General features: G+C 36.8%; 1 protein-coding gene across 2 annotated transcripts in view; it reads right to left on the bottom strand.

Annotated features, from left to right (window-relative positions):
* The window catches only part of cntn4 (contactin 4), a 246126-nt gene that overhangs the window by 210880 nt on the left and 12144 nt on the right, over positions 1-23102 (bottom strand). For both annotated transcript variants that reach the window (XM_008410160.2, XM_017304953.1), the window contains exon 2: positions 6828-6965. In XM_008410160.2, coding sequence (XP_008408382.1) covers positions 6828-6882 — 55 coding nt within the window. In that variant the 5' untranslated portion in view covers positions 6883-6965. The remainder of the gene's footprint in view (positions 1-6827; positions 6966-23102) is intronic.

The raw sequence follows: 23102 nt of genomic DNA, 5'->3' as shown, positions 1-23102 counted from the left end.
TCCATCCATCCATCCATCCATCCATCCATCCATCCATCCATCCATCCATCCATCCATCCATCCATCCATCCATCCATCCATCCATCCATCCATTTTCTTTCACCCTTGTCCCTCAGTGGGGTCRGGAGGGKWGCTGGTGCCCATCTCCAGCTAACGTTCCGGGCGAGAGGCGGGGTCACCCTGGACAGGTCGCCAGTCTGTCGCAGATGATTTCTAAAAATGAAGCAGCTGTATGCACTAGTAAACTTTACATAGGTCTGTTTTTATGTGTGCTTGAAAAATGTATTTATGTATGAGCAACACAAAATATAAACATTGTGGTCGTATGCGAGTGCTTAAATGACCAAACTTTTCCCACTGTGCCTTAATAATATGGCAGCACTGTCTTCATTAAGAGCAGATTTTCCTGAGATATAAAGCAATTCTCACTCTTAAGACGGTGTTCAGATAAAAGCATAAAAAAAACTATTGAAAACAGACAAAAGCAGAGCTCTTGTTATGCTGATTTGATCTTCTTTCTACTAAAAACCCTCTGCATTATTTTTAGAGCTGTGGTAAAACTCTGCAGTTTTCATGTGGATCAATAAAGCCAGCTCAAAATCTCTGAGCTTTAGTCAAACAAGCTACTGTGTATGTTCTCGGTATGGGATGATGTTTGAACTTTCTTCAAACATCGAGCGAATCTGCAAAGCGCAAATGATTTCTAAAGCTCCGGTTTTTGCAGCATGCGCATGAAGAAAGATTCTTCCCAAATCCATTTGACATTTGTAACTATGGTAACACAAGGCTTAACAGATCGGGTGATCACTGAGTCAAGCGGTCGCAAAAAAGTCAGCCGGATGAGAAGAGCAACTGAACACGGTGTGTGCAGCCAGAGCTGTGGGAAATTTGTCAAATAAAAAGAAATATTATCAATGGATATTCAGTTAATAAAATAACTTTTATATTGTGGGGAGTTCAATATTATTAAATTATTGAAATATCATTGCATTTTTAACATTGATCATTGTTAGTACATTGGTCAGCAATATGCTTCACAAAAGAGCAAGAGAACAGTGATGTGCCTGTTAAAAATCATTAGTAATGAAATCTGTTTGTGAACAGTTGCTGAACTTAAGTTACTTTGTAACGCGTTACTCCGATCCGACCACTTTGTTCAGTAACTAGTGACCTAACGTGTTACTATTTCAAATCAAGTACTCAGATTAAAGTTACTTATACAAATCACTGTCACTATTTTCTTTTGCATCTTGGGTAGTTACCATCGTTTCTATGCTGCTGTTAACAGACGCGCCGTGAGAGAAACGTAAACAATGGAGGCAGGAGAGAGATGCTCCTACTGTTGATGGAAAAAGAGGAACTATTTTGAGTTTTTGTCGCCACGTTCGATTATTATATGCGACTTTGGGCATGTTTTTTTCTGAAGTCGTTTGCAAATTTAAGTCATGGGTTGCAGTTTTTTGGGCTTGTTTTTGAACGTGAAGTTGCTCATTTGGAAATAAGCAGAGACATAATAAACCCCACAACTTGTCTAACAACCGGATAGTTTTAGTCAGGCTCTCCGTGTCCATCATTTCCCAAATGATCCGTCCCGCTGTGGCTTTGTTAAGGTTCAAGTAATATAAACATGTTTATGTTATAAACATGTTTATGTTATAAACATGTTTATAACATAAACATGTTTATATTACCTGTGAATGATGTTGACCTTTGCGTTGTGCTTCAGAATAAGTGCAAACATCAAGACTAATATTGAGAATGCAATAAACATGAAAACAGCCACGAATAAACGTAAAGTTAAACACCATTATAATCATTAAGATTAAGATAAGTGTCACAAATCTTGTGCAGCCATCTGAGTTGTGAAGCCGCAGGAGGAGCGCTGACAGCAAACACAGGGCCGTAACAGAACCTGGAGGCTGGTGAGGAGAGCTCTAAAATAGTAGTTAGTTTTCCAACATACAAAAACACGCAAAAATTACTAATTACTTTTTTTTTTTGACTGTTGTAACCTTTAAACAATCTCCCCTTCAGTTCAGCCTTATAGTGGAGATACATTGCTAATGTTACCATTATAAAATAACTTTCATTAAGCTCGATGTAATTTTTATATTGAGGTGACAGACGGTTGTTGTCAGCAGCTGCTGAAAGTAACTAATAAAGTAACTTGTAATCTAACTTAGCTATTTTCCAAATCAAGTAATCAGTAATCTAAGTTACTTTTTCAAAGAGTAATCAGTAATCTAATTAAAGTTACTTTTTCAAAGTAACTATGCCATCACTGTTCATTAGTCATTGTAAGCTGCTTTGGTTGCCTCATTCTATGTCTCAGTTTTAAGTGGACCGTTTTGTTCATAGTGTAAGTGTAAATATGGCCAAACAGCAGATGTAATGTTTGTTTAGTGAAAGAAAAAGATCATACTCAGCTAAACATCAGCCAGTTGTTCTACAATCACACCAGGAAAGGTCCAGAGCAACAGGCTTTACTGCGGTTTGCTGGGAGACTACAGATCTCTATTGGAGGTCAAATTTCTATCGTACATTCCTAGTGTATTTTGTGGAGTGTGTAATGTTAAAAGCTCTACATTATATAATAACACCAATATTAATAGGAGCATTTATAATTTTGTAACAAACTACTTGGAAAGCAAAATTGTTAGTTTGTGATTTGCAGTAATCCCAACGTGTCACAAATCAAAGCGACTGGTCTATAAAGATTAACTCAGCATTTAGTGCTTTAGTTAAAGGACATGGCAAAAATACTGCAATAAGCTTACATGGAATAAAACCAGTTACACAAATCCACCAAACTGAAGTCTAATAACTACATAATGAAAGTAACTGGATTCCCCTTCTAAACCGTCGTGACTTCCAGGACAATGTTACTCTACGACTTTGAGGGTGAAACTGTTGCTAAGAGAAGCCAAACACCAGAGGGGTTTCCGACTAGAAAATATGATTCTAGAAAACACGTACCAGATCATGTTATGCTTTCACCCCCCTGACATTTCTCTCCATAACAAATATGATTGCTGTGAAGTCAACGCCTCCATGAGGAATAGGCAGCACACCGGTCAATTATCACCAGCTGTCTGCAGTGAGAAGAGCCGTTGTTAGAGCTGCCATAAGACAAGTATTGACACGCAGAGAGAACTCCGGAAGGGCAAACATACCGACCAGGCTTTCCTCAAAGAAATATGATAATGTTATTTGTAAAGGGACAGAGGGTGGACAACACCCCGCGTGTTGATTAACGAGAGAGGCGACTTTCCTCGTCAATATGACATCCTTTGTCCTCGTGATTCGCCTAATACCTGTTGATTAAACACTGAGTGATGACGCCAATCCTCGGAGGTGACCCCCTCGAATCTGTAAAGGAGATAAATTAAAGTCCTCCATCAAAACGTGATCAATGCCACGGAGCCCCTCTGGCTGAAATGGACGCCTCGGTATAATGAAGCAATAATTTAAGTTTACTGCTTGGTAAGTGAATGATGGACATTCGAGCACAGCCTGCAGAGATATTTGAATGTCAACATGAGAAATTAACCCCAAATCGAATTGTCTTTAACTGCAGTTTTATTAAAAATACACCTACTTTTACTACTACATTTCTATTGTAGTCTTTAAGGTTCTTATCCTAAAGCAACAGAAAAACCCTCTTAATGTTTTTTTGCATTTTTTAGCATACTGTATTAATATCACTTATATTGTGATTGAAGTTGCAATAATTTCATTTGCTATGATTTGAGAGTTAATCTGACCACATGACTTCAGCAGAAGGAAGTAAAAATATTATGACTTTTGGAAGCTGATAGTCTGGCAGACTGTTTTGGGAAAACTTTATCCAAAATTTGGGATACCTTAACGTCACAGTTGGACAGCGAGGAAGCAGAACTTTTGTCCCATCAAACCATCAGCTCCCAAAACCACACAAAAAACCCTCGTAGCAGCGCACACAGGTCTGTACAGACTGCACATCGAATAAAAAACCTGTAAGGTCCAAATCACCCCATCTCTTAAGGCTGTGGTAGGATTAAAAACAACACAGCATTATAATGAATAAATAAATTACAAAATGAACAAATTAAATGAGAAAAGTTCAGAGCCTGAAATACGCTAGACATTTATCTAAATTTGGCCTAAATATATTAAATATATTAATACATTTCAGTTACTCTCCACATTAGCTGCTCATTATCTAAATAATTAATATGTGTTTCACCTAGTGACCGACTCACTGAGTTAATTACATTTTTATTATTCTAATTAAACATAACTTATCTCACAAAGTGTAATGTCAAAATAACAATGAATTTAAAAATCTGTTTATTTAATCAATACAAGTCAAATTTAAAACTATATATAGAACCAATAAATTTCACATCAGATCAAACTAGCGTGTGCGTTTAGATATATACACTCACCAGCCACTTTATTAGGTACACCTGTCCAACTGCTCATTAACACAAAAATTTAGCATCAATAACATTAAAGCATGAATCCATCCTGCCTTGTATCAACGGTTCAGGCTGGTGGTGGTGGTGGAGTGGTGTGGGGGATATTTTCCTGGCACACACATATTTTCCTGGTCCATTAGTATCAATTGAGCATCGTGTCAACCCCACAGCCTATCTGAGTATTGACCATCCCTCTTTAACCACAGTGTAGCCATTTTCTGATGGCTACTTCCAGCGGCATAATGCGTCATGTCATAAAGAGAGAATCATCTCAGACTGGTTTTTTGAACACAACACTGAGCTCGAATGGCCTCCACAGTCACCAGATCTCAAACAGTAGAGCCTTTTTGGGATGTGGTGGAAATGTTGCAGAGATTCGCATCATGGATGTGCAGCCGACAAATCTGGAGCAACTGTGTGATGCTATCATGTTAACATGAACCAGACATGAACCAGAAGAAGTTCTGAAGACAAAAGGGGTCCAACCTGGTACTAGCAAGGTTTACCCAATAAAGTGGCCTATGAGTATAATTTTAAGCATTATCGCCTGCTTTCACTCTGAATTTTTCTCAGACAGACATCTGACACAGTAGTGAATGGCATTAGAAAGCAAAACCAATACAGGGCTAATTTCCAAAAATGAAGCAATGATGCTCCTACGCAGGTTTTGTGTTCCACTGCTTGTTCTGGGCACATCAGGGTCCACTAGAACTCCATTATCATTGTTATCAGCTTTATTTGAGGAGAAGTGCTGCCTCTGACAGTCGCCACCCAGAAGAGGATTAAGTAGGAATAGAAGACGGACAGAGAGACGGATGGATTACTTGTCCTTTAATCCAGAGCATAGCTCCTTAATCTAGTTTTTTGCATTGAAAACTTAACCTATAACCTATAAGCCAACCTGTGGTATGAACTTAACCCAGGCCTGGAATCAGTCCACACTTGATGCAGGAAAATCACCCAGAGTGGGTTACATTATAACATGTTGCATGTTTTTGTTTATATTCAGAAAATTTCACGTAAGAGCAGAACGCTAAAGAGTGGAAAGACAATTCTTTTACTTACCATCGATGTACAAAATGAAACCTGGACATGTAGGTGTTATTAATGTAGTGCAGTGCGACAGAGCAAAGGGGAAAACAACGCAGCAAAAAAAAAGTTAAAGAACGAGTCAAAACCACGTATACTGCTTTGTCATTCTATGCGTTGGCTATGTTACATGCACACCCGTTTCCATAGCAACAGCTCTGACAACAGCTCCACTAGGTTATCAGGATTCATCACTAAAAACACGCAAACATTTCCCACACAGAGAATAGAACATTGACTCCATTACAGTTTTATGTTTTCAAGCTTGATGTTCATTTTGCAATTACTAATAAGTGATGGTGGTTGATTAGCTAATTAGCCCCTGATCTACTGATGGTCTGTCAGAGTTTCTTGTGTGAGTTGCCTTTTATTTTAATTTTTTTGTGCTGAACCAAAGCACACTGAATTCTGCAACACATCTACATATTAGGTTTGTCAAAGTCAAGCTGGCATAATTGATGTACTTCCTTCTCCGTCTCTATTTTTGTTAATTAAGGCTCTTTCCTGACCCTGTGAAATGTGAAACCCTTGGACCTTGGTATGTAGATGTCATAGTGTTGACAATAAGTAAAGCACCGTGTGGTCTTCCAGCAGAAAGTTTGGGGGCAACGTGATGTCAACGTGTCTACAGCATAGTAGCTCCGGTATAGTGTGTGTATAGTATCAATGTTTTTATTGAGTCTTTAAAAGTTGTTTACATTGCCCTTGTATTAGTTCTTCTATTATGTTTATCTGTGTATTATAAGGCCTTACAGTAAACACATGTATAATGAGGTCTACATTCATTGATGCTTTGCATTTGTTCTGCTGCCCTTCACAGATCATAGCACATGCTCAACTGGATCTTTGTAGAAATTTGAATTCATGGATTTGTTTTTACTCCTGTTAAAACTCCAAGCCTGATTTCTGATGAGTTAGAGAGCTGAACTGAAACAACGTTTGTCTTGTCTCCTCATTTACATTTAGGATTATTTGATCAGTGCGGCGAGCAACAAAAGGAAAACGCATGGCTGCAGGGAAAGCTGAAATGTAATATCCTCGTGTCATTAGAGGTTTACTACAACAATAACAGCCCCGCAGTGCCGATTCCACATTCTTTTTATTATATCATCTGTGAGAGAAAATATGACTGCTTCTGTCTAATCCACCTGAAGCCGCTTCTCTGAAAACTTGGGCTTTTACACTGCCACCTGCCCCAAATACATCTGAATAAGGAGTCAAGACTCTCACAAAGGCAGCATTTGGCATGCATCAAAAGTTCTTAATAAGATACCTTACCTGCCAGGCAGCCCATAAGTGACTGCAGCAGCAGCAGTTTCCATAGTAACATCATCTTCAATTTTGAAGGGTCAAAAGTGTTTTCACATCCAATCACAAATGTATGGAATCCGATTTGCACTTCTCTCCTTTGCCAATCTGTGGAAGAAAAAGAAACCAGGTGAGATTTATTAAGCACTTTTTCGCAGCAACTTCAAAAATAAATTGGGCATCCTTCACTTGGCAAAGTCATCCCACACAGTGTGGAACAAGGAGGATAGTCGGAACTTGGCAAAACGAAAAAGTGTTTAAATTGAATTTAAAAACCGCTGAACTGAACAACAACTTACAGGTTTGGCGGAGTAAAAAAATCAATCTCAAAGAAACCCTTTGCCTAACAGGAACGGGACAGGAAAACGTTCATTTCCGTATCTTCAGCAAAATAACAGGCAGAGCTGCTTTCAAAGGCAGCTCCAACTCCCATACATGGCCATGGTATTGTTCTTTAGGAACTCTTCCAACTTACATTCAAAATAAAAAAAATAAAAAAATATGCAAAAGCTATAAAACAGAGAGCACCAGAGAATTTCTCAATGCGCTGGGTCTTTTTTCCTGAACATTTTCTCTATTCAGTCTTTTCCCAGGCGGAAAGACTGAAAGTTTACAGTTTCCCAGAAAAAAACCTGAACTTTATAGGATAGACCTCGGGGAAAGAAAAGAGCCTGAAATTATACATGCGGCTTAGGTGGAAAAAAGTGAAAAAACCTGTCACTACATTTGAGCAATCAATTTATTTAAGTGCACATACTGCACGCAGCATGATAATATCATATAACTGTTGGAGGAATTCACAGACGGACATCATTTGAAATATTTTTGGATGTCTCTTTGGGCTACCAGCTTTAACTTTCAGAGCAGATTGTAGTTGATAAACATAATAAAACATCCTAAATAGGTGTGAGCAATATGAACTTACAATTTTATCACAATATTTTGTTGTGTACAGTGATAAGAATGAAAGTGATGAAAGAAAACTTCTTTACTGTATTTTTATTAGCTAATTGTACAGCTTTGACTGCATGGCGGCCACAGCCTGTGGAAACCCTGGAAAACAGCAGAGTGTCTGGCAAATTTAGCAGCAACAGGAAGGCTAACGTGGTGGCAGAACATTTGACTTTCTTGTTCTGTAAAGCAGAAAAAGATAAGATTCAGTTTTATTTTGGCACATTTTGTATTTCTTGTAGGGCATGTAGAATAACTTTACTTAAAGGCACAAACACACAGAGACTGGGGCTACAGTTAGCGATGCTAACAACGCTAGTTGTGCTAATTGCTGATGAAAGTTGTTGAGGACTGAAAAATGTTATACATTTCTTGACTTCATTTCACTAAAATACTAAACACCTATATTGTTACAGCTTTATATGTCCCTTTTCTCAAGCGCGCACATAGAAACCCAGCATAACTTCACCCCCATTCATGAATTAATGACCGTTCACATGCAGATATACTCGTTAAATTGCTATTATTGAGTGATTTTGTTGATGGATGTAGCAAGTTTTCCAACCGTTTTACTGTTTGCTTTTCCACTTGAAAAAGCCAAAGTTTATCGCTCGAGCTTTTTTTAAGTAATAAATCATGATGTCCTGAGGTCTGTTTTCACACCCACCTGCTCCCTCTGTAGCTTAAAACTAGTAGCTCTACCACTACAAACAATGTGCATATGGACATAAATGATCAATCTGATACCCACAGTGCATTGAAAATAAAATAGTAAATAATCCACGTTATTTGTAGACGATTTTCTTAATACTCAAGGTCACCTTACGTAGTTTAACATAAAAACAGACAATATTAAAATACACAGTAAAGTACAAAATTAGATTTAAAGAAACAAATGAGATTTGAGTTTAGATTAGAAATATGGCAAAGAGTCTATGTTACAGAAAAATATAAATAAAACACGAGAAATTGGCACAAATTATAGCATATACCAAACAATACCTACATGGTTTATTTCTGTTATCGATACAGATGTGGCGGCGTGGACGAGCTTTGGGGGTCATTTCCACAGTCAGCTGTGGCCCCCTGGACTAGAAGATGTTTTTTTTTTTTTTTTCATTTTTACCTCTGTTACTTGTGTAATTCGATTTTGCATTTAAACAAATACATTTCAGAGATTGGAAATTTTAGATCCTTAGAAATCTGCAACTAATGTTAATGCAAATTTGAGGATAATTACTCAACATTTTATAAATGTCATGTTACATCCTTCCTGTTTATTTTGTATTAATAAGCATGATTATTTTATTTGAAAGTTTACATACAGGTGTTTTATGCATTTATATTAAAGTAAAAGCTTGTTTAGTCTGTCTCCCTGATAAACTCCTCCTGAGCTGTGACTGTATCGATGCACCAGGTTCAGGATGGGAAATTACAATCCCCAGGCAGGAAACCTCAACAACAAAAAAACCATATAATTTATTTGTTTATTTTATTTTATTATTTTTTTCCGTTTTCTACAAGCTTTTGGTTCATTTTGTCTCAATGAAGTTCTCCATTACAAATTTGGATCCATATGTAACCCTAGACGGGATTCTGAATGGAGTTCCACTCCTGAAAGGTCACCAGTTCAACTCTCAGCTGTCTTTGTGAGCATGTCCTCCAAATACAAATACACAAATACAATATGTGTGTTTTTTTGTGGGTGCTCTGAATTTTCAGTCCAAAATGTCCACGTTGAAGTTAACTGGGTGTCGGTGTGTGTATGTGCCTGGTTGTGCTGCCCCAGTAATGAACTGGCAACCTACAAAATGAGTTTTAAGAGATTCAGAACATTTATATATTTTTTATACTAAAGCTTCTGAAGAATGTTGTACTATGCAACATCATGAGACCAGAAATTACACATCTAAAGAAATGCAATGTCAGTTCATTTTTCCAAAAGGTCATTATGGTGTCATCAGTTAATATGAGTCTTTTCAAACAGTTCTCTGGTGCTCTGTCTGAGAAGAACTCTATAATTAAAAGTGTTATTTCTTCACAATCTGTGTTTAGGGATGTATTCTGGTTTGATTGGCATGTTGGGGCTGGGGGCAGTGGGAGTGATTTGCAAGCTGGCAATGAGAAGTTTATTCACACTGACCTTGAATTACTTGGCATCAATTTGGAGCCGTGGCTGTTAACGCTATCAGCATGTATTGGTCTTCGGTGCTAAATCACTTCACTGAAATTTGTCCATTTCTTTGGGAAAAAGCTCAAGTTCAGATTGGGTCAACAGAATCTATGAATATCAGTTTTCAAGTCTTGACATAGATCTGGATTTTGCTTCCCTTCTACATGCATACAGACACGTTCCATAAATCAGAATATTTCAGAAAATCCTTTTATTTCAGGAAGAACAAAGTAGGAAAGACCAAAGTGGGTCACCCAGACATCTTGCTTCAAGCTGTATTCAGTTCTTTATTTGACTTTATTCATGTTTGATGCTGTAAGTGAAGAAAATTCAGCATAGACTGATCTTTGTTTTCCGCCACGCCCTCAAACTACACCACACAAAAATATTACATGACCATTGATGACATCCGCGTATCCATTGAACATATGATTCTGCAAATTGAAATTGTGAAAATAAAATTGCTTAACACATCAATAAAAAACAACAACTCAGTTTTCAATAAAAAAGGTTTTGATCTGGGATGAGGTGTTTCTTTTAGCTGTACCAAAATTTGTGTATTTTGAAAAATTGCCATGGAAACACTTTTTTCACATGTCACGAGTCACATGATCAATTACTGGATGTACTTTGTTTCTTATTTCATGGAAACAACGTTGTTGTCAAATAGTTTTTTCGACATTAGCGATATATCAAAAGTTTTGCGCACATTTGTAATGGAAACATAGCTATTGTCATATCCACGAGCTAATATCACATATCTACCCCCCTTGCCTCTCTCTACTGAACAAGCTTTATTAAAATAGATACAGATATTTTAAGATTATTGGTTGATACTGATGGTAATGCCAATATATCGTACATCCCTAGAGAAAATTCTAAAAACAACTAATGCTGACAATACAGCTAATTTTTGAAGTTTACAAATCAAAATTAACTGGCATCTTAATTTTAATCACATTAAACACAATTAATCCAGGTTTTCATTATAATAAATTTTTAACAATAACAATACAATAAATACCCAGCCATAGAGAACAACACCTGTGTACAATTAAAAGGAAAATTTCTGAAATATGACAAAACATCAAATCAAGTGAGGCTTCAAACAACCTAACATGGTCTGAGCTCAAAGAGATCAATCCATAAACACATGAACACACAGGATTTACTGTATGATACACAAATACACTCAGGGTGAAGAAACCTGTCTCGTAAAAATACATCAGGAAAAATGTGATGCAAACCAAAAGCCAATACATGCTGCTAAAGAAGGACTCAAATATCTTCTAAGCAAGGAACTGAAATCAGTGGTTTCTAATGGTGTTGTTGGAAAAGACAACATATGAAGAGAAAGACAGATGTATTCAGTTTGAGAGTCACTCAAAGAAAAATATAGATTAAGTTTTCTAAAAGGATGTCAAAGGCTGAAGTGAAGCAGCTGCGCTGTTGTAAGGATTAAACAATAATACCGAGCGAGGAAGGAAATCTTTTAGCAGATCTCCCCTGGGACACAAGCAGCAGTAATCTATCACATCCAGTGTTAAACAGATTTACACTTTGAGGGATGTTTCTCAAAAACATCCTTAAAAAAACACAACTATGAGACATTTTGCTATCACAAAGAAGTGAGGGAAACTCTTCTATTCCCCTCCTGCTGAAATTACAGACAGCAGAAAGTTTTTAAAACACAGCAAAAAAGTGGGATGAAACTACAGAGAAACACATAGAAGAAAGGATCGGAAACTGTTTGAGCAGGGCGCGCTCTCATTAATCTCACATTCTCTACCTTCCAGCTCTGTCTTCGGTCTCCACCTACAGAGGAAAGCTCTTTTATCTCCATACATCACATGGAGGCTTGTCAGAGTCTGTCTCAGGTGCATCAGAAGTGCAAGGTTTTGCCTTACACCTAGAGAGCAGTTTCATGCATATTAAAGAGTGTCTTATGAAACCACCAAGGCTTGTGCCTTTTAGGGCTAATGTGTAATTTGTCGATGCTGCTCATGTCCTTTCAATGTTACACATCGCCACTATACGATTAGTTGAAGATAGAACACCTAATCCTAATATATTTCTAAACATGTTAAAAAGACAATGTGTACAAAACAATTAGTGAAACTTGAAATTGAAGCATTTTCTCGAGTTTATAAGCACTTCAATTCTCTCTACATATTAGACTAATGGAGATCTCAGGCCTTATAGACACATTTCAATGACGCCAAGTGTGTGAGATCAAGTCAGGAAAATATTTTAATTTCAAAAAACAGCGATGGAGAGGGAAATAGGTGAGCTATGCTAGCTTGACTTTGACAACCTCAACATGTAGATGTGGTGCGGAATTTGCTGTGGTTTAGTACCATTATTGAGAAAAAGAAAAACGAAATGTTCCATATAAACTCTCAGACAAATCATCATTAGAGTAGGTGTTTAAATTAGCTGATTTTTCATTATATACATTTTTTATATGATCACTTATAAAATCACTTATATGATCACTTATAAAAAATTTGCAGAATAAAAATCAAGCCTGAAAACCCTGAAAATACTGTAGCAGACTTAATGTTCTTCTCTTTTTGGTGTTGAATCCTGATACATTAGTGGACCTGTTGTCAGTTGCTATGGCAACAGGTCTGTTTGTAGCGTAGCCAACGCAGAGAGCGAGAAAACAGAAGTATACGAGTGGTTTTGAGTTGTTTTTCAACATTTTTCCTGTGTTATTTTTCTCTTTGCTGTGGCGCACTGGACCACAGCAGTGGTCAAGTGAAAACCAGCAAATGCATCTGCTGGTTTCATTTTGTTAGCCAAATTGTTAAATCGTGGCAGCGCACTGGATGGCATGTAAAAGAATAGTATTTTGGCCCTACAGGCTTGTGTGCATAGGCAATATTTTCCGGATGTAAACAATATCATGTGTCATGTCTATACTACAGAAGACTCTTTCCTATTGGGGACCAAAATTGCAACATTTGTTACATTTCCAGCTGCTGCAGGTCACTTTCACACTGCACTGCGTTAAACAACTATAACCCTTTGAAAAACCTGTTCTCCCCCCCACCTGTGGTGGCGCTGAACCAAGAATGACGCATAAACCTCCAGAGAAGAGATGAGCACAACTTCCTTCCTCACAAAATGTAGACAAAATTGGAGTGGCGTCAGATTGTAGTGGTTGTAAGATTTCCCTTATCAATCACGAGCCATTTCTCTTGTTATCTCTCTCAATCAATAATTGTTCCATTCACATTTTTTATGCTTTTTTTCTTAGTTTCTTTAAGAAAAAAGAGAAAAGTCTGTACACTTGTAAATTTTGTAGATGACAGATGTAGCGAATTTCAGCATCTTTTTAAATTTTACAGCTTGGATTTCTGGCAAATCTCTCATGGGAAAGTAATACGTTTTGCTGCTTCATCCATTCAATTCTTACCATCCTGATGGTTTTAATCTTCTTTGTCTATCAATTGGTTGCAAGGAAACTCTGTGTATTAACTGTTTAATATTCATTCCTGTTTGTCACATTTTAATACAATGCGAGAATTGCCTTCCTTGTCACTTAGTCATTGTTTCTTGACTCAAATTCCAGTATCTCCACTTTTAATAACTAAAATGAGTCATAAACGCTTTACTGAGTATTTAGCACCTTGTTAGATTTGCTATTGGTTTTAAAATTTTATAGCACTGCTTTAAATGACCTGAGTCTTTAATCACAGACTCATTCACTTTCCCTGTAGCCTTACAACCAATGGCATCTGTGCAAACTGCCCTGACATCTATTGCTAGGTCAAAGAACAGGAAGCTGCTTTATTAACAATTTTTGATCTGGGTCTGTTGAATGAACTCAGGCAAAATATGTCTCTAGTGACCTTCAAATCAGTTTTTAAAAATGTGCTCACTGTGAAAGCCTTTGGCAACATCTGATATATTCACATTTTGTTCTTGTGAACTCCCACAGTAACTTCCTCACTTTATTTTATTTCCTTTGAAACATTTTAGATGATAAGTTCCTAAATCCTAACCTGCAGAATGATTTTTTTGGGCATACAATATCTTTCCCTAAACAACTAGAGCAGGTCATAAATGTACACACAGCCCTGGTTCAGGTTATTATGATGTTAAAGAAAAAATACTCTATTCAATATTCAGTTCTGCCAAGACTCGTGTTTAAAACAGGCCCTTAATCTCTGTGTGGCCCCAAATGTTGATTTCTTTAAAAAGCAAGCTTAAGACACTTTTATTCAGATAAGATTTTAGTTGAATGTCCTACTTATTGTTTTTATCAGTTGTTGTTGTTTTTGTTTTAAATTAAGCCTATATCGTCAACCATCATCATTAGAGGTGTGCCGATCGATCGGCCACTGATCATAATCGACCGATTTCCGTGAAAAAGTGTATGATCGGTGATCGCTGATCATGGTCTCTTGTTGCCGATCACACAAACCGATCACCTGCATCTCATTTCGCAGCCTGCCTGTACAGCTAGTCTCCTCTTTCCTTCACACTCCACAAACGCGCAGCAACAAATCCTAAGCGATGTGGTGTGTAATGAGGTGAATGGGGAAGTTTGTGTGTTGCGGCGGAAAATTGAAGCACGTGGGGTGAAGCAGGTCAAAATGCATCAACACGACGAATCTAATATGGCATAAAATGTCATACTTGACGGAGTTTGGCTGCATCGAGGCTCACTGCAGTGAAAAAAGACATATGGATGATCAGATAGCAGGTAAAGCAGCGCACAGCTACAAACACTCACCCGGATTAGCATGATGGTCAGAAAGCTAAACAAATAACCCACAAAATTATTTAAGTCTTTGAGCTRCGATGTAAGACGCTGGTTCTGCTCTCACTGTTGAACCGCTGCTACGCTACAGGTAGTAATATTTCACAGACGGAGCGCCGCTTCTGCTCCACCTGGTAGTGACTCTCACACCGAACCTCTGCTTGAAGCTGCAGCATCTAACTTAAAAAATAAATTTTACATAAAAAACTTCACTGTCTCCTATCTGTCTCCTAAACATGAGACAGATAATCTCTGAAAAAATAATCGATCTCCTCTGCCTCCTCCCTGTTCTGCATAATTACTCCGCTCAGTCAGAAACAGCCAATCAGAACTAGCAGTAATCAGCTAGCCGCCATGCTATCAGGAAGTTTTCATTCAGTAACTCAGGATTGTTTATTGTAATGGAACCTGTATTTGCCTTTGAATGTTAAGTTTTTTACTTGAATTTTTGGCAATGTTGAGAGGTTTTATTTTGACTTTTTGCATTATTTAGCCTCTTCAGAGCCTTCATATGTTTTCAGTCTGTTAAAGATAGTATTACTGATAGCAGTACAATTTGGACAATGCCTGTACTGTTTATTTCTTGGAAAGTTTTTGTCTAAATTAAGGAGAATTCATGGTTCCTTTTTCCACATAATGTAAACCGGTAGTTTTTATGATTAAAAAAATAATAATTATATGATCGGTATCTGTGATCGGCCGTGATCAGCCCTCCTGGGTGATCAGAATCGGCAGGAAAAAACCTGATCAATTTTTGTGTCTGTTAATTTTCGGTTTATCATCCAAAACACTTGTACCATCTTAGTGCAAATGTTATTTATTTTACCTCAGTTTAGTTTTGTGCGTGTGTGCTGTCTGGGAACTTGCTTGATAAGCATATATGGTTTTGTAGCACATCTACCAAATGCATCTGAGATACTTTTGATAGAAAAAAAGCTTTCAAATGGAGTGACAATTAGCTTCATATACAAAAGATAAGTGATCTGATATGAACACCTACAGACTGTGACTTTCTACGTCTTCCTCAGACCATCAGACAGAGAGAGCTCATTGGAATCCATGTTCAAAAGACGGACAATCATCAGGGAGGCATAATACCTTTAGAGAGAACAGAGCGTACTCACAAGACTGAAGTTACTCTTGGTAACTTTGTTTCCCTCCAGTTGTAAAATCTATTTTTAAAAATATCAAAACCTCACTCGAAGCCCCCCTTCAAGTGAGGGGGGGCAGATATCAGGTCCTTTCAACTGGATCTGATAAAGCATGCTGGGCAGTCAAAGATAACACACTGCTGAAGGCCTCACAACTCTGCTCTTGCCCATTGTTGCTGTAATCTGTTTAGTTACTTGATGCCAGGAAAATGGAAGTTGATAAATGGCGGGACGAGGCGGAGAACATCCAGCAGCGCTTTGCTAACAAAGGAGTCAGCCTGGACTTCCTGGAGCTTCTTCCAGCTATGACACACTTTTTATGCCACTCACGAATAAAGTCAGAAATCAGAATGCTTTTTGCATTGCAAAAGTATTTGCATTAATTGAGCTTTTTCAGATTTTGCCACTTAAAACCTCAAACTTCAACATACTTAATCAAGTTTTTATGTGAATTATTATAAATGGTTTCCAGGAACGCAGCAGACAGGTGAAGGAGAAAGTTCCAGAAAAGTTTTAAGGTGAGTTAACAATATCCTAACCATTAAACATCTTATAGGCCACTATTTGATTGAGGGGTGCAACAATTGCAGTTTTCTGGTCGATCACTGATATCGGCCATATAAGCCTGAACTCCCAGTTCCAATTTTAACCGATACCAATTTACTTTGTCTGAAATATCGCTAAATATAGCAACAAAGTCAGTTGGTTGGCAACAACTTAGTCACTCTGCACGTGACCGCCCACCGGGTGGAGTAACACATAAATATTACAAGAATAAAGTCCTATTATTACAGTTACAGTTATAAGCATATTTAGTCGTGGCCCGAAGTATTCATGTATTCAAGTATTTAGGCTGAAGGGATATTGACCCCTTTGTAAGGTAGTGTACAAGTCAATAATAATTCCATTCAAAGTGTGATGAACTAAAAAAGACCAGAAGTAGCAGAATTTTTAATTCATGCTTTTATCTGTCTCAGAAATACATTCTAATCCAATGCTGTTTTGATGGTACAGTTGGAAAACCTGCAGTGCAAAACCATCCTGGTATTATTGGAATTAATAGGGGAGGTGTTATGCCAATATTCCCTAATTCCCTGACATAATTTCCAGACAGATTCTGCTGCGAATCAAGCATCTGATATGATAGGTGTAATGTAACATGGCCCCATTTGCTGAAGCAAAAGGGCTGATGATGCTCTTGGGCATAAGCAGGATAAATAACGTGTATATTCAGTCAGCAACGAATTACCTGAAAATTGTAACACTGACTCAATTTCACCCATCACAGAATTAGCAGAATTTTCCATGCACAAAATGAGCCCATAAAGAGCCGCTTCTGAATGGATGGCAGTTGAGAGGTATTACTGGGCTTTAAGAGCGGCAGCAGATAGCAGCTGGAGGAAAACGTGCAGCTCCTCTAAAAATGATACACACTCCTACTAAAATACTAACACCATACAATTTAAAAAAAAATCCATCTCTGATATGAGATAAATGTTGTAAAATTCAACTGGGGCAAAAAAAATAAAACAAAAAAGCAAAATTGCATAAGTGTATCAGGATTCAGCACAAAAAAAAAACAATTAAAAATTTCTCACAAAAAGAACAGAACATTCAGTCCGTTACACTTTTATGTTTTTAGGCTTGAAGTTTATTTTGCGATCATAAATAAGTGATTGCTGTGGTAGGTTAGCTACCACTGCTATTAGCTAAGTTAACACAATGGTGGTTAAATAGCTAATTTAAAAACCTGCTCTACTGATGATCTGTCAGAGTTGGTGTGGGTCACATAGTTCTGTTTTTTTAAATTGAACTGAAACACATCGAATTCCACAGCATGTCTACACGTCACTGTTGTCAAAGTCAAGCTAGCACAACTGACCTACCTCCATCTCCCTTGCTTTTTCTTATAAAAACATTTTACTGTCCTTGTTATCTAGTGTTGACAATTAGTAGCAAAGCACTGGGTTCCTTTTTCATTTTTATATGTCACACGTACATTGAAGATTTAGCATGTTGGCAGCACGGGGTGAAGCGTGTGAATCACTTTGCTTCTCAGCTGGCCTGGAAACTCCTTCGGACTCCCCAAAGGAACTGGACCAAGTGGCTGGAGTGAGGGAAGTTTGGGCTGCTATCCTCTTAATCCAACGCTATTTGATTGATTGATTGATTGGATTGATTGATTGATTGATTATCTATCTATCTGCCAGGAGATGGGGGCCACACTTCCAAAAGGTACATTAGATGCAGAAACAGGGCTGTACCTACCCAGATGCAACAGCATGCTCCCAGTGAAACATGGTGGTGGCACAATCATGATTTGCAGTTCCATTTTTTGTTGTTTTTAGATGCAAACGATCCAAATACCAGTTTCAGTGTACAGCATCACAACAGCATGCTAAATCGACTAAAGAACTGTCACCAGAAGGAAGCCTGGAACTGAATCTGACAGAAAATCTGTGGGCTGACTTTAAATGGACAAGCGATTTTTAATGTTTACTTTGTCTATTTTTTTATCTGTTTGATTTTTTTTTAATCTTCTTGTATGTTGTTTTTAACTTCTTTATACAAGCACTTTGAATTGTCTCCAGCTGAAAGGTGCCATATAAATAAAGTTGCCTTGCCTTTCCTAGTACAGACTAATATTCTTTCTTCATGTCTTCCAGTTGGTGAACATACACATGACACATATTTATTAAGTTAATATTATCTTATTAAACACATCAGATATACCATTCCAACCTGACCATCTTAATGCTAATTGGAGCTTTGAGCTCAGTTCAACATCCATAACAACATGCAGGTGTTGTTATGCTGTGAATCACCTTCTGCTCTCTGTGCTGTTTACTCGGTTTAATTAAAAGGTCCAGATGATTATTTTCACTCTCAGCTTTTCAGACCCCAACCTTATTAGTCATCAGTGAATGTATATATGTGTGAGTTTTATTTTTTATTTATTTACTGATGAATAATTAACACCAAGCCTCCATGTTTTTTTTTTGAAATTCCAGCTTCTTGTTCTCCTTTGTTACCGACACAATTTCCTTTGTTTTAATTCCTTTCCTTTTTAGTGAATAGTAAAAAGTTGTGCTCTTTTTAAATTTCATGAGAAATGTTTTAACAACACCTATGGTTTGTTTTCCTGCTAAGAGTTAATTTCTAAATGTAAATCAGGTCTAATTTTTGTTTGTAATATTCAAAGTCATTTGGGTATAAAGTGCTTCTCCAAATTGTACAAACCCATTTTAGAAAGACAATAACAAGATATTGATATATAACTTTAAACATTTTTCTGCCCATAACATGACAAATATGAGCATTTCAACTAAAAAACAAATAGATATCTGATGTAAAAACATAAAAACACAGCTGTGTTAAGTGTGCACACCTTAATAATATGACATCCTACGTCTGGCTTCTTCTCATTTTTGGATTAGTCAAATACACAAGTTAGAATTAAAGATGCACTGATATGATATTAGTATCTGTATCAGTCCCGATATTGAGAAAAATTCTAGATCTGGTATTGGTGACAATGTGCCCAATCAGCAATGGCAGATCTAGTCAGTCTAACTCTATGCTTTGTGCTCTGAGTGATGTCATGCTTTATTTATTTATTTTATATTATTTTATAGAATTCCTAATTGCACTTTCTGAACCATTTGAATGAAGATTTGTTGCAGTTTATTTTTACGTTTGACCAATGTAGTTAACCCTGTTGTTTCAGTCAGTCTCAATTTATTTATCATTTATTTTACATTAACTGTTATACTACTAAGTGGTGCGGACAGCAGAAAGGATCATGGGGGCCACCCTTCCCTCCGTTCAAGACCTTTCATCCCGGCGCTGCGTGTCCCGGGGTCGAAACATCGTCAGAGACCCTTCACACCCACAGCATGGATGGTTCTCCCTGCTGCCCTCTGGAAAGAGGTTTCGAAGCATCCGGTGCAGGACATCCAGGTTCCGAAACAGCTTTTTTCCACTTGCCATTAGACTGCTGAACTCCCAACCGTATTGCACTTGAAAATCTGGTCTCCACATTATATCTGCCTCTTGCATAGAACAAAGAACTCTTTTACTGTTATTCCTTCACTCTATATTTTCTATATTTAGATACATATTTACTGTCTTGAGCTGTATGCAACGAAATTTCGTTTTGTATTCACCTTGTGTATGCAATATGACAATAAAGTTTAACTAACTAACTAACTAACTAACTAACTAACTACTAATTACACAGTCTGATCTGACTGTTATTACATTTTTGACAAGGCTTGTGAAGATATTGGTGAATTTCAGTGTGCTGTACTGGTGCAGAGTTATCAAATAAATTTGTATTTCACTATATTTAGTCTGTGTTTTAAAAAAATGAAACGTTTTAAGTCAATTCAGCATGTTTTTTCTGCATGAGATTGGCATCACACGATTCTAAACATCAAATATCTGTATCAGTATCAAAAGTGAAAGAGTGGATCAATGTTAAACAGTTAAAAGGGATTAAAATGATCTATTGTATGACTACAATAGATCAGATCTGGAGAAAGGTAAGATTGCAGAAATTAATTTCAGATTTAGAGAAACCAGAGATTTCACTAAATCTGAAAAAAAGTTTGAAACTGTCTGGAGGGCTGCCAAGAGGCAGACAGCAATGACGTCTGTGTTTCTATTTACCATAAAATTTCACAAATTGGAATTACAAAATTAGATTTGCTTAATAGAAACAAGCCAATTTGGAAAAAAAAACAAAACTCTTGTTGCAGGATGATGTTGTTTTTCGGCTATATGAAAGCCAAAAAACATTTAGTGTATTTTGTAAAATTGCATCACACAACTCATCTGATCAACGACCTGATGATACTACTGAGGGAAAAGATGGAAGCAAGTGATAAGAGGATGATGTTTGTTAATGACTTATCACACCAAACTTATTCATGTCTGATTTTCTTACTTAAAGGAAACACAATTGCAAAATAGTGTTTTGTTTTTTTTTTTCCAACATTAGGAATTTATGCAAGTGTCAATCAAATGCAGATGCCTATTCTGCAGATTCACTCACCTCAGCATGCTAAATACTTTAAGTGGCTCCAAATATTAATTTTCTTCCATATCATTATTTGACCACTTGTGGGCACTCCAGTTACTATTATTGTTTATGAAACTCAAGTTATGCAGAAATATTAGGAAAACTATTTACCTTCACCCTCTGTTAGGTGGTACTTATTGTTTTGGTCAATTTCTATTTCAAGTGGACAAAATAAAAGAATGGAACACACAGTCAACTCAGTAGATGTGGTAAAATTAGTTGTCAATTAATGTAAGATTTATCACAAAGATAATGTATGATATCCTTGCGATGGCTCTGAATGGCTCCTTTTTTTATTTCCTGATATCTGTTATATTTCATAGCTAAGCTAAGAAGTTTCTTCTGTTTTGTATTATTATTTCTTGCCATCATAAGCTTAAATGGATGAACCAGCTAATTGTTCTTTGATACAATGGCTATGGGAACTCATTTATCTGAACCCCGGGCATCTGAAATGGTCTGATAAACAAACAGAGCCTTTCCAGAATACCTAATAATTTCATAATGGGAAAAAACTGATTACATTTTTAATACCTGAAACATCTGCAGTTCTCTTCAAGCTTATTTTAAATGAACACAATGTTCCTCCTGCTGTACATGTGAAAATGGCAATTAGGAAATACTTCTTTTTCTTCCCCTCTGGGATACATAAAAGATAATGTCCTAAAATATAAAGGAGAAAAAACAAAGTTAGGAGAGAGGCCAGAGCCAGCACAACAAAACTTTAGCATTAAGTAATTCAGTAACATGTCTGTTAAGACCCATTTGAACAAAATATGTGAAAAATAGATACCAAGGTACAGGGCTGGGTGCCCCTGCTTGGCAGCTGAAACATGGCTAACACTTTTTCAGTCCGATTTGTTTCACCACTCAACCACAATTTGCTCTGATTTAATGTGGTGATTTAATGGAGAACAATTCCAAGCTACGTGGCAAGTTACAAAGAAGCAAAAATGTGGAACATGATCTTATTGTATTAATGTATGACAAAAATTATTTTAAAAAAGAAATTAGAGGCATTTGTGTATGTGTATGAATAGTGCATTTGGTTTGGGATCAAGAGTGTGAAAATAATGATGTGTTCTGCAACAATAGGACAGGGTGTGTGTCATATGTCTTCATTTGTACTTATTTTTTTATATATTTAGATATGGCTGAAAAATGCATTACAATATAACAGTTTCATATAATTAAGTCTTTTCTCTGAACTGGAGGTCTGGATTTTGAAATGTTTCAGTTTTGTCTCAGACAATGGATGGAAAAGGCCCCAACGTCATAACATATTTGGCAAGTGCGTTAACTCTGTCATAAAAGTTGAAAACACACCTCAAGCAAGCATAAAAACTTTTTTCTGAAATTGTAGAAGTTATTTAGTATTTTGCTGTTTCTATCAACCTTTTCTAATGAGATACTTCAAAATCATTTACTGAAACAAGGACATAAATGACGCACTTGAAAATAAAACGATGAATCTAGCTATAAAAGGAAGTGTGTCAGCTAACAGTATCAGTACAATATCAGTACAGTTCATTTTTAAAAGGCATTTAAAAAATCTAATTAAATAAAAGTCAACCGGTGACAGAAATTATTTTGGCAGTCCGCACACCTGAACAAAACCAAGAGATTTTGGAGTCTGAAAATATCAAGCCCTGAAAATGGACATCTTGTTAAATCATTTTTGAAAAGTAAAGTAAACATGCTTTTTTCTTTAGCTATTATATATCAGTTTGGTGTAAGATAATATTAGCGGTAGAATAAATGTGTTTGTTTTGGTGGCTAATTGTGAGCTGCAATTTTTTAAATAACTGATAATCAGGTTCAATAAATTTCTTCTTTTTTTCAGTTTCAGTAATCAGACTTGTTCCACTGTCATCTAGTCCATCTATAATCGGACAAAAGCTTAATGTGTGGATTCAGTGTTGTGGGTTCATCCAAGTGAAAAATAATTATTTTTCCATTTGTTACGAACAAATGAGAAATTTATGTATCAAAGAATCTATCTTCACTTCATTTACATTGTCTGAAAAAAAAAACATACAAAGGGAAAATTCCTTAATTCCTTACATTGTGGTTTGGTTACAACAGGCCACTAGAGAAGAAATGTTGGTTTGTGAAG

Source organism: Poecilia reticulata, linkage group LG5 (genome assembly GCF_000633615.1).
Source record: "Poecilia reticulata strain Guanapo linkage group LG5, Guppy_female_1.0+MT, whole genome shotgun sequence".
NCBI lineage: Eukaryota > Metazoa > Chordata > Actinopteri > Cyprinodontiformes > Poeciliidae > Poecilia > Poecilia reticulata.
The sequence above is the reverse complement of the archived record's forward strand: the minus strand, read 5'-3'. Positions and strand labels throughout refer to the sequence as shown.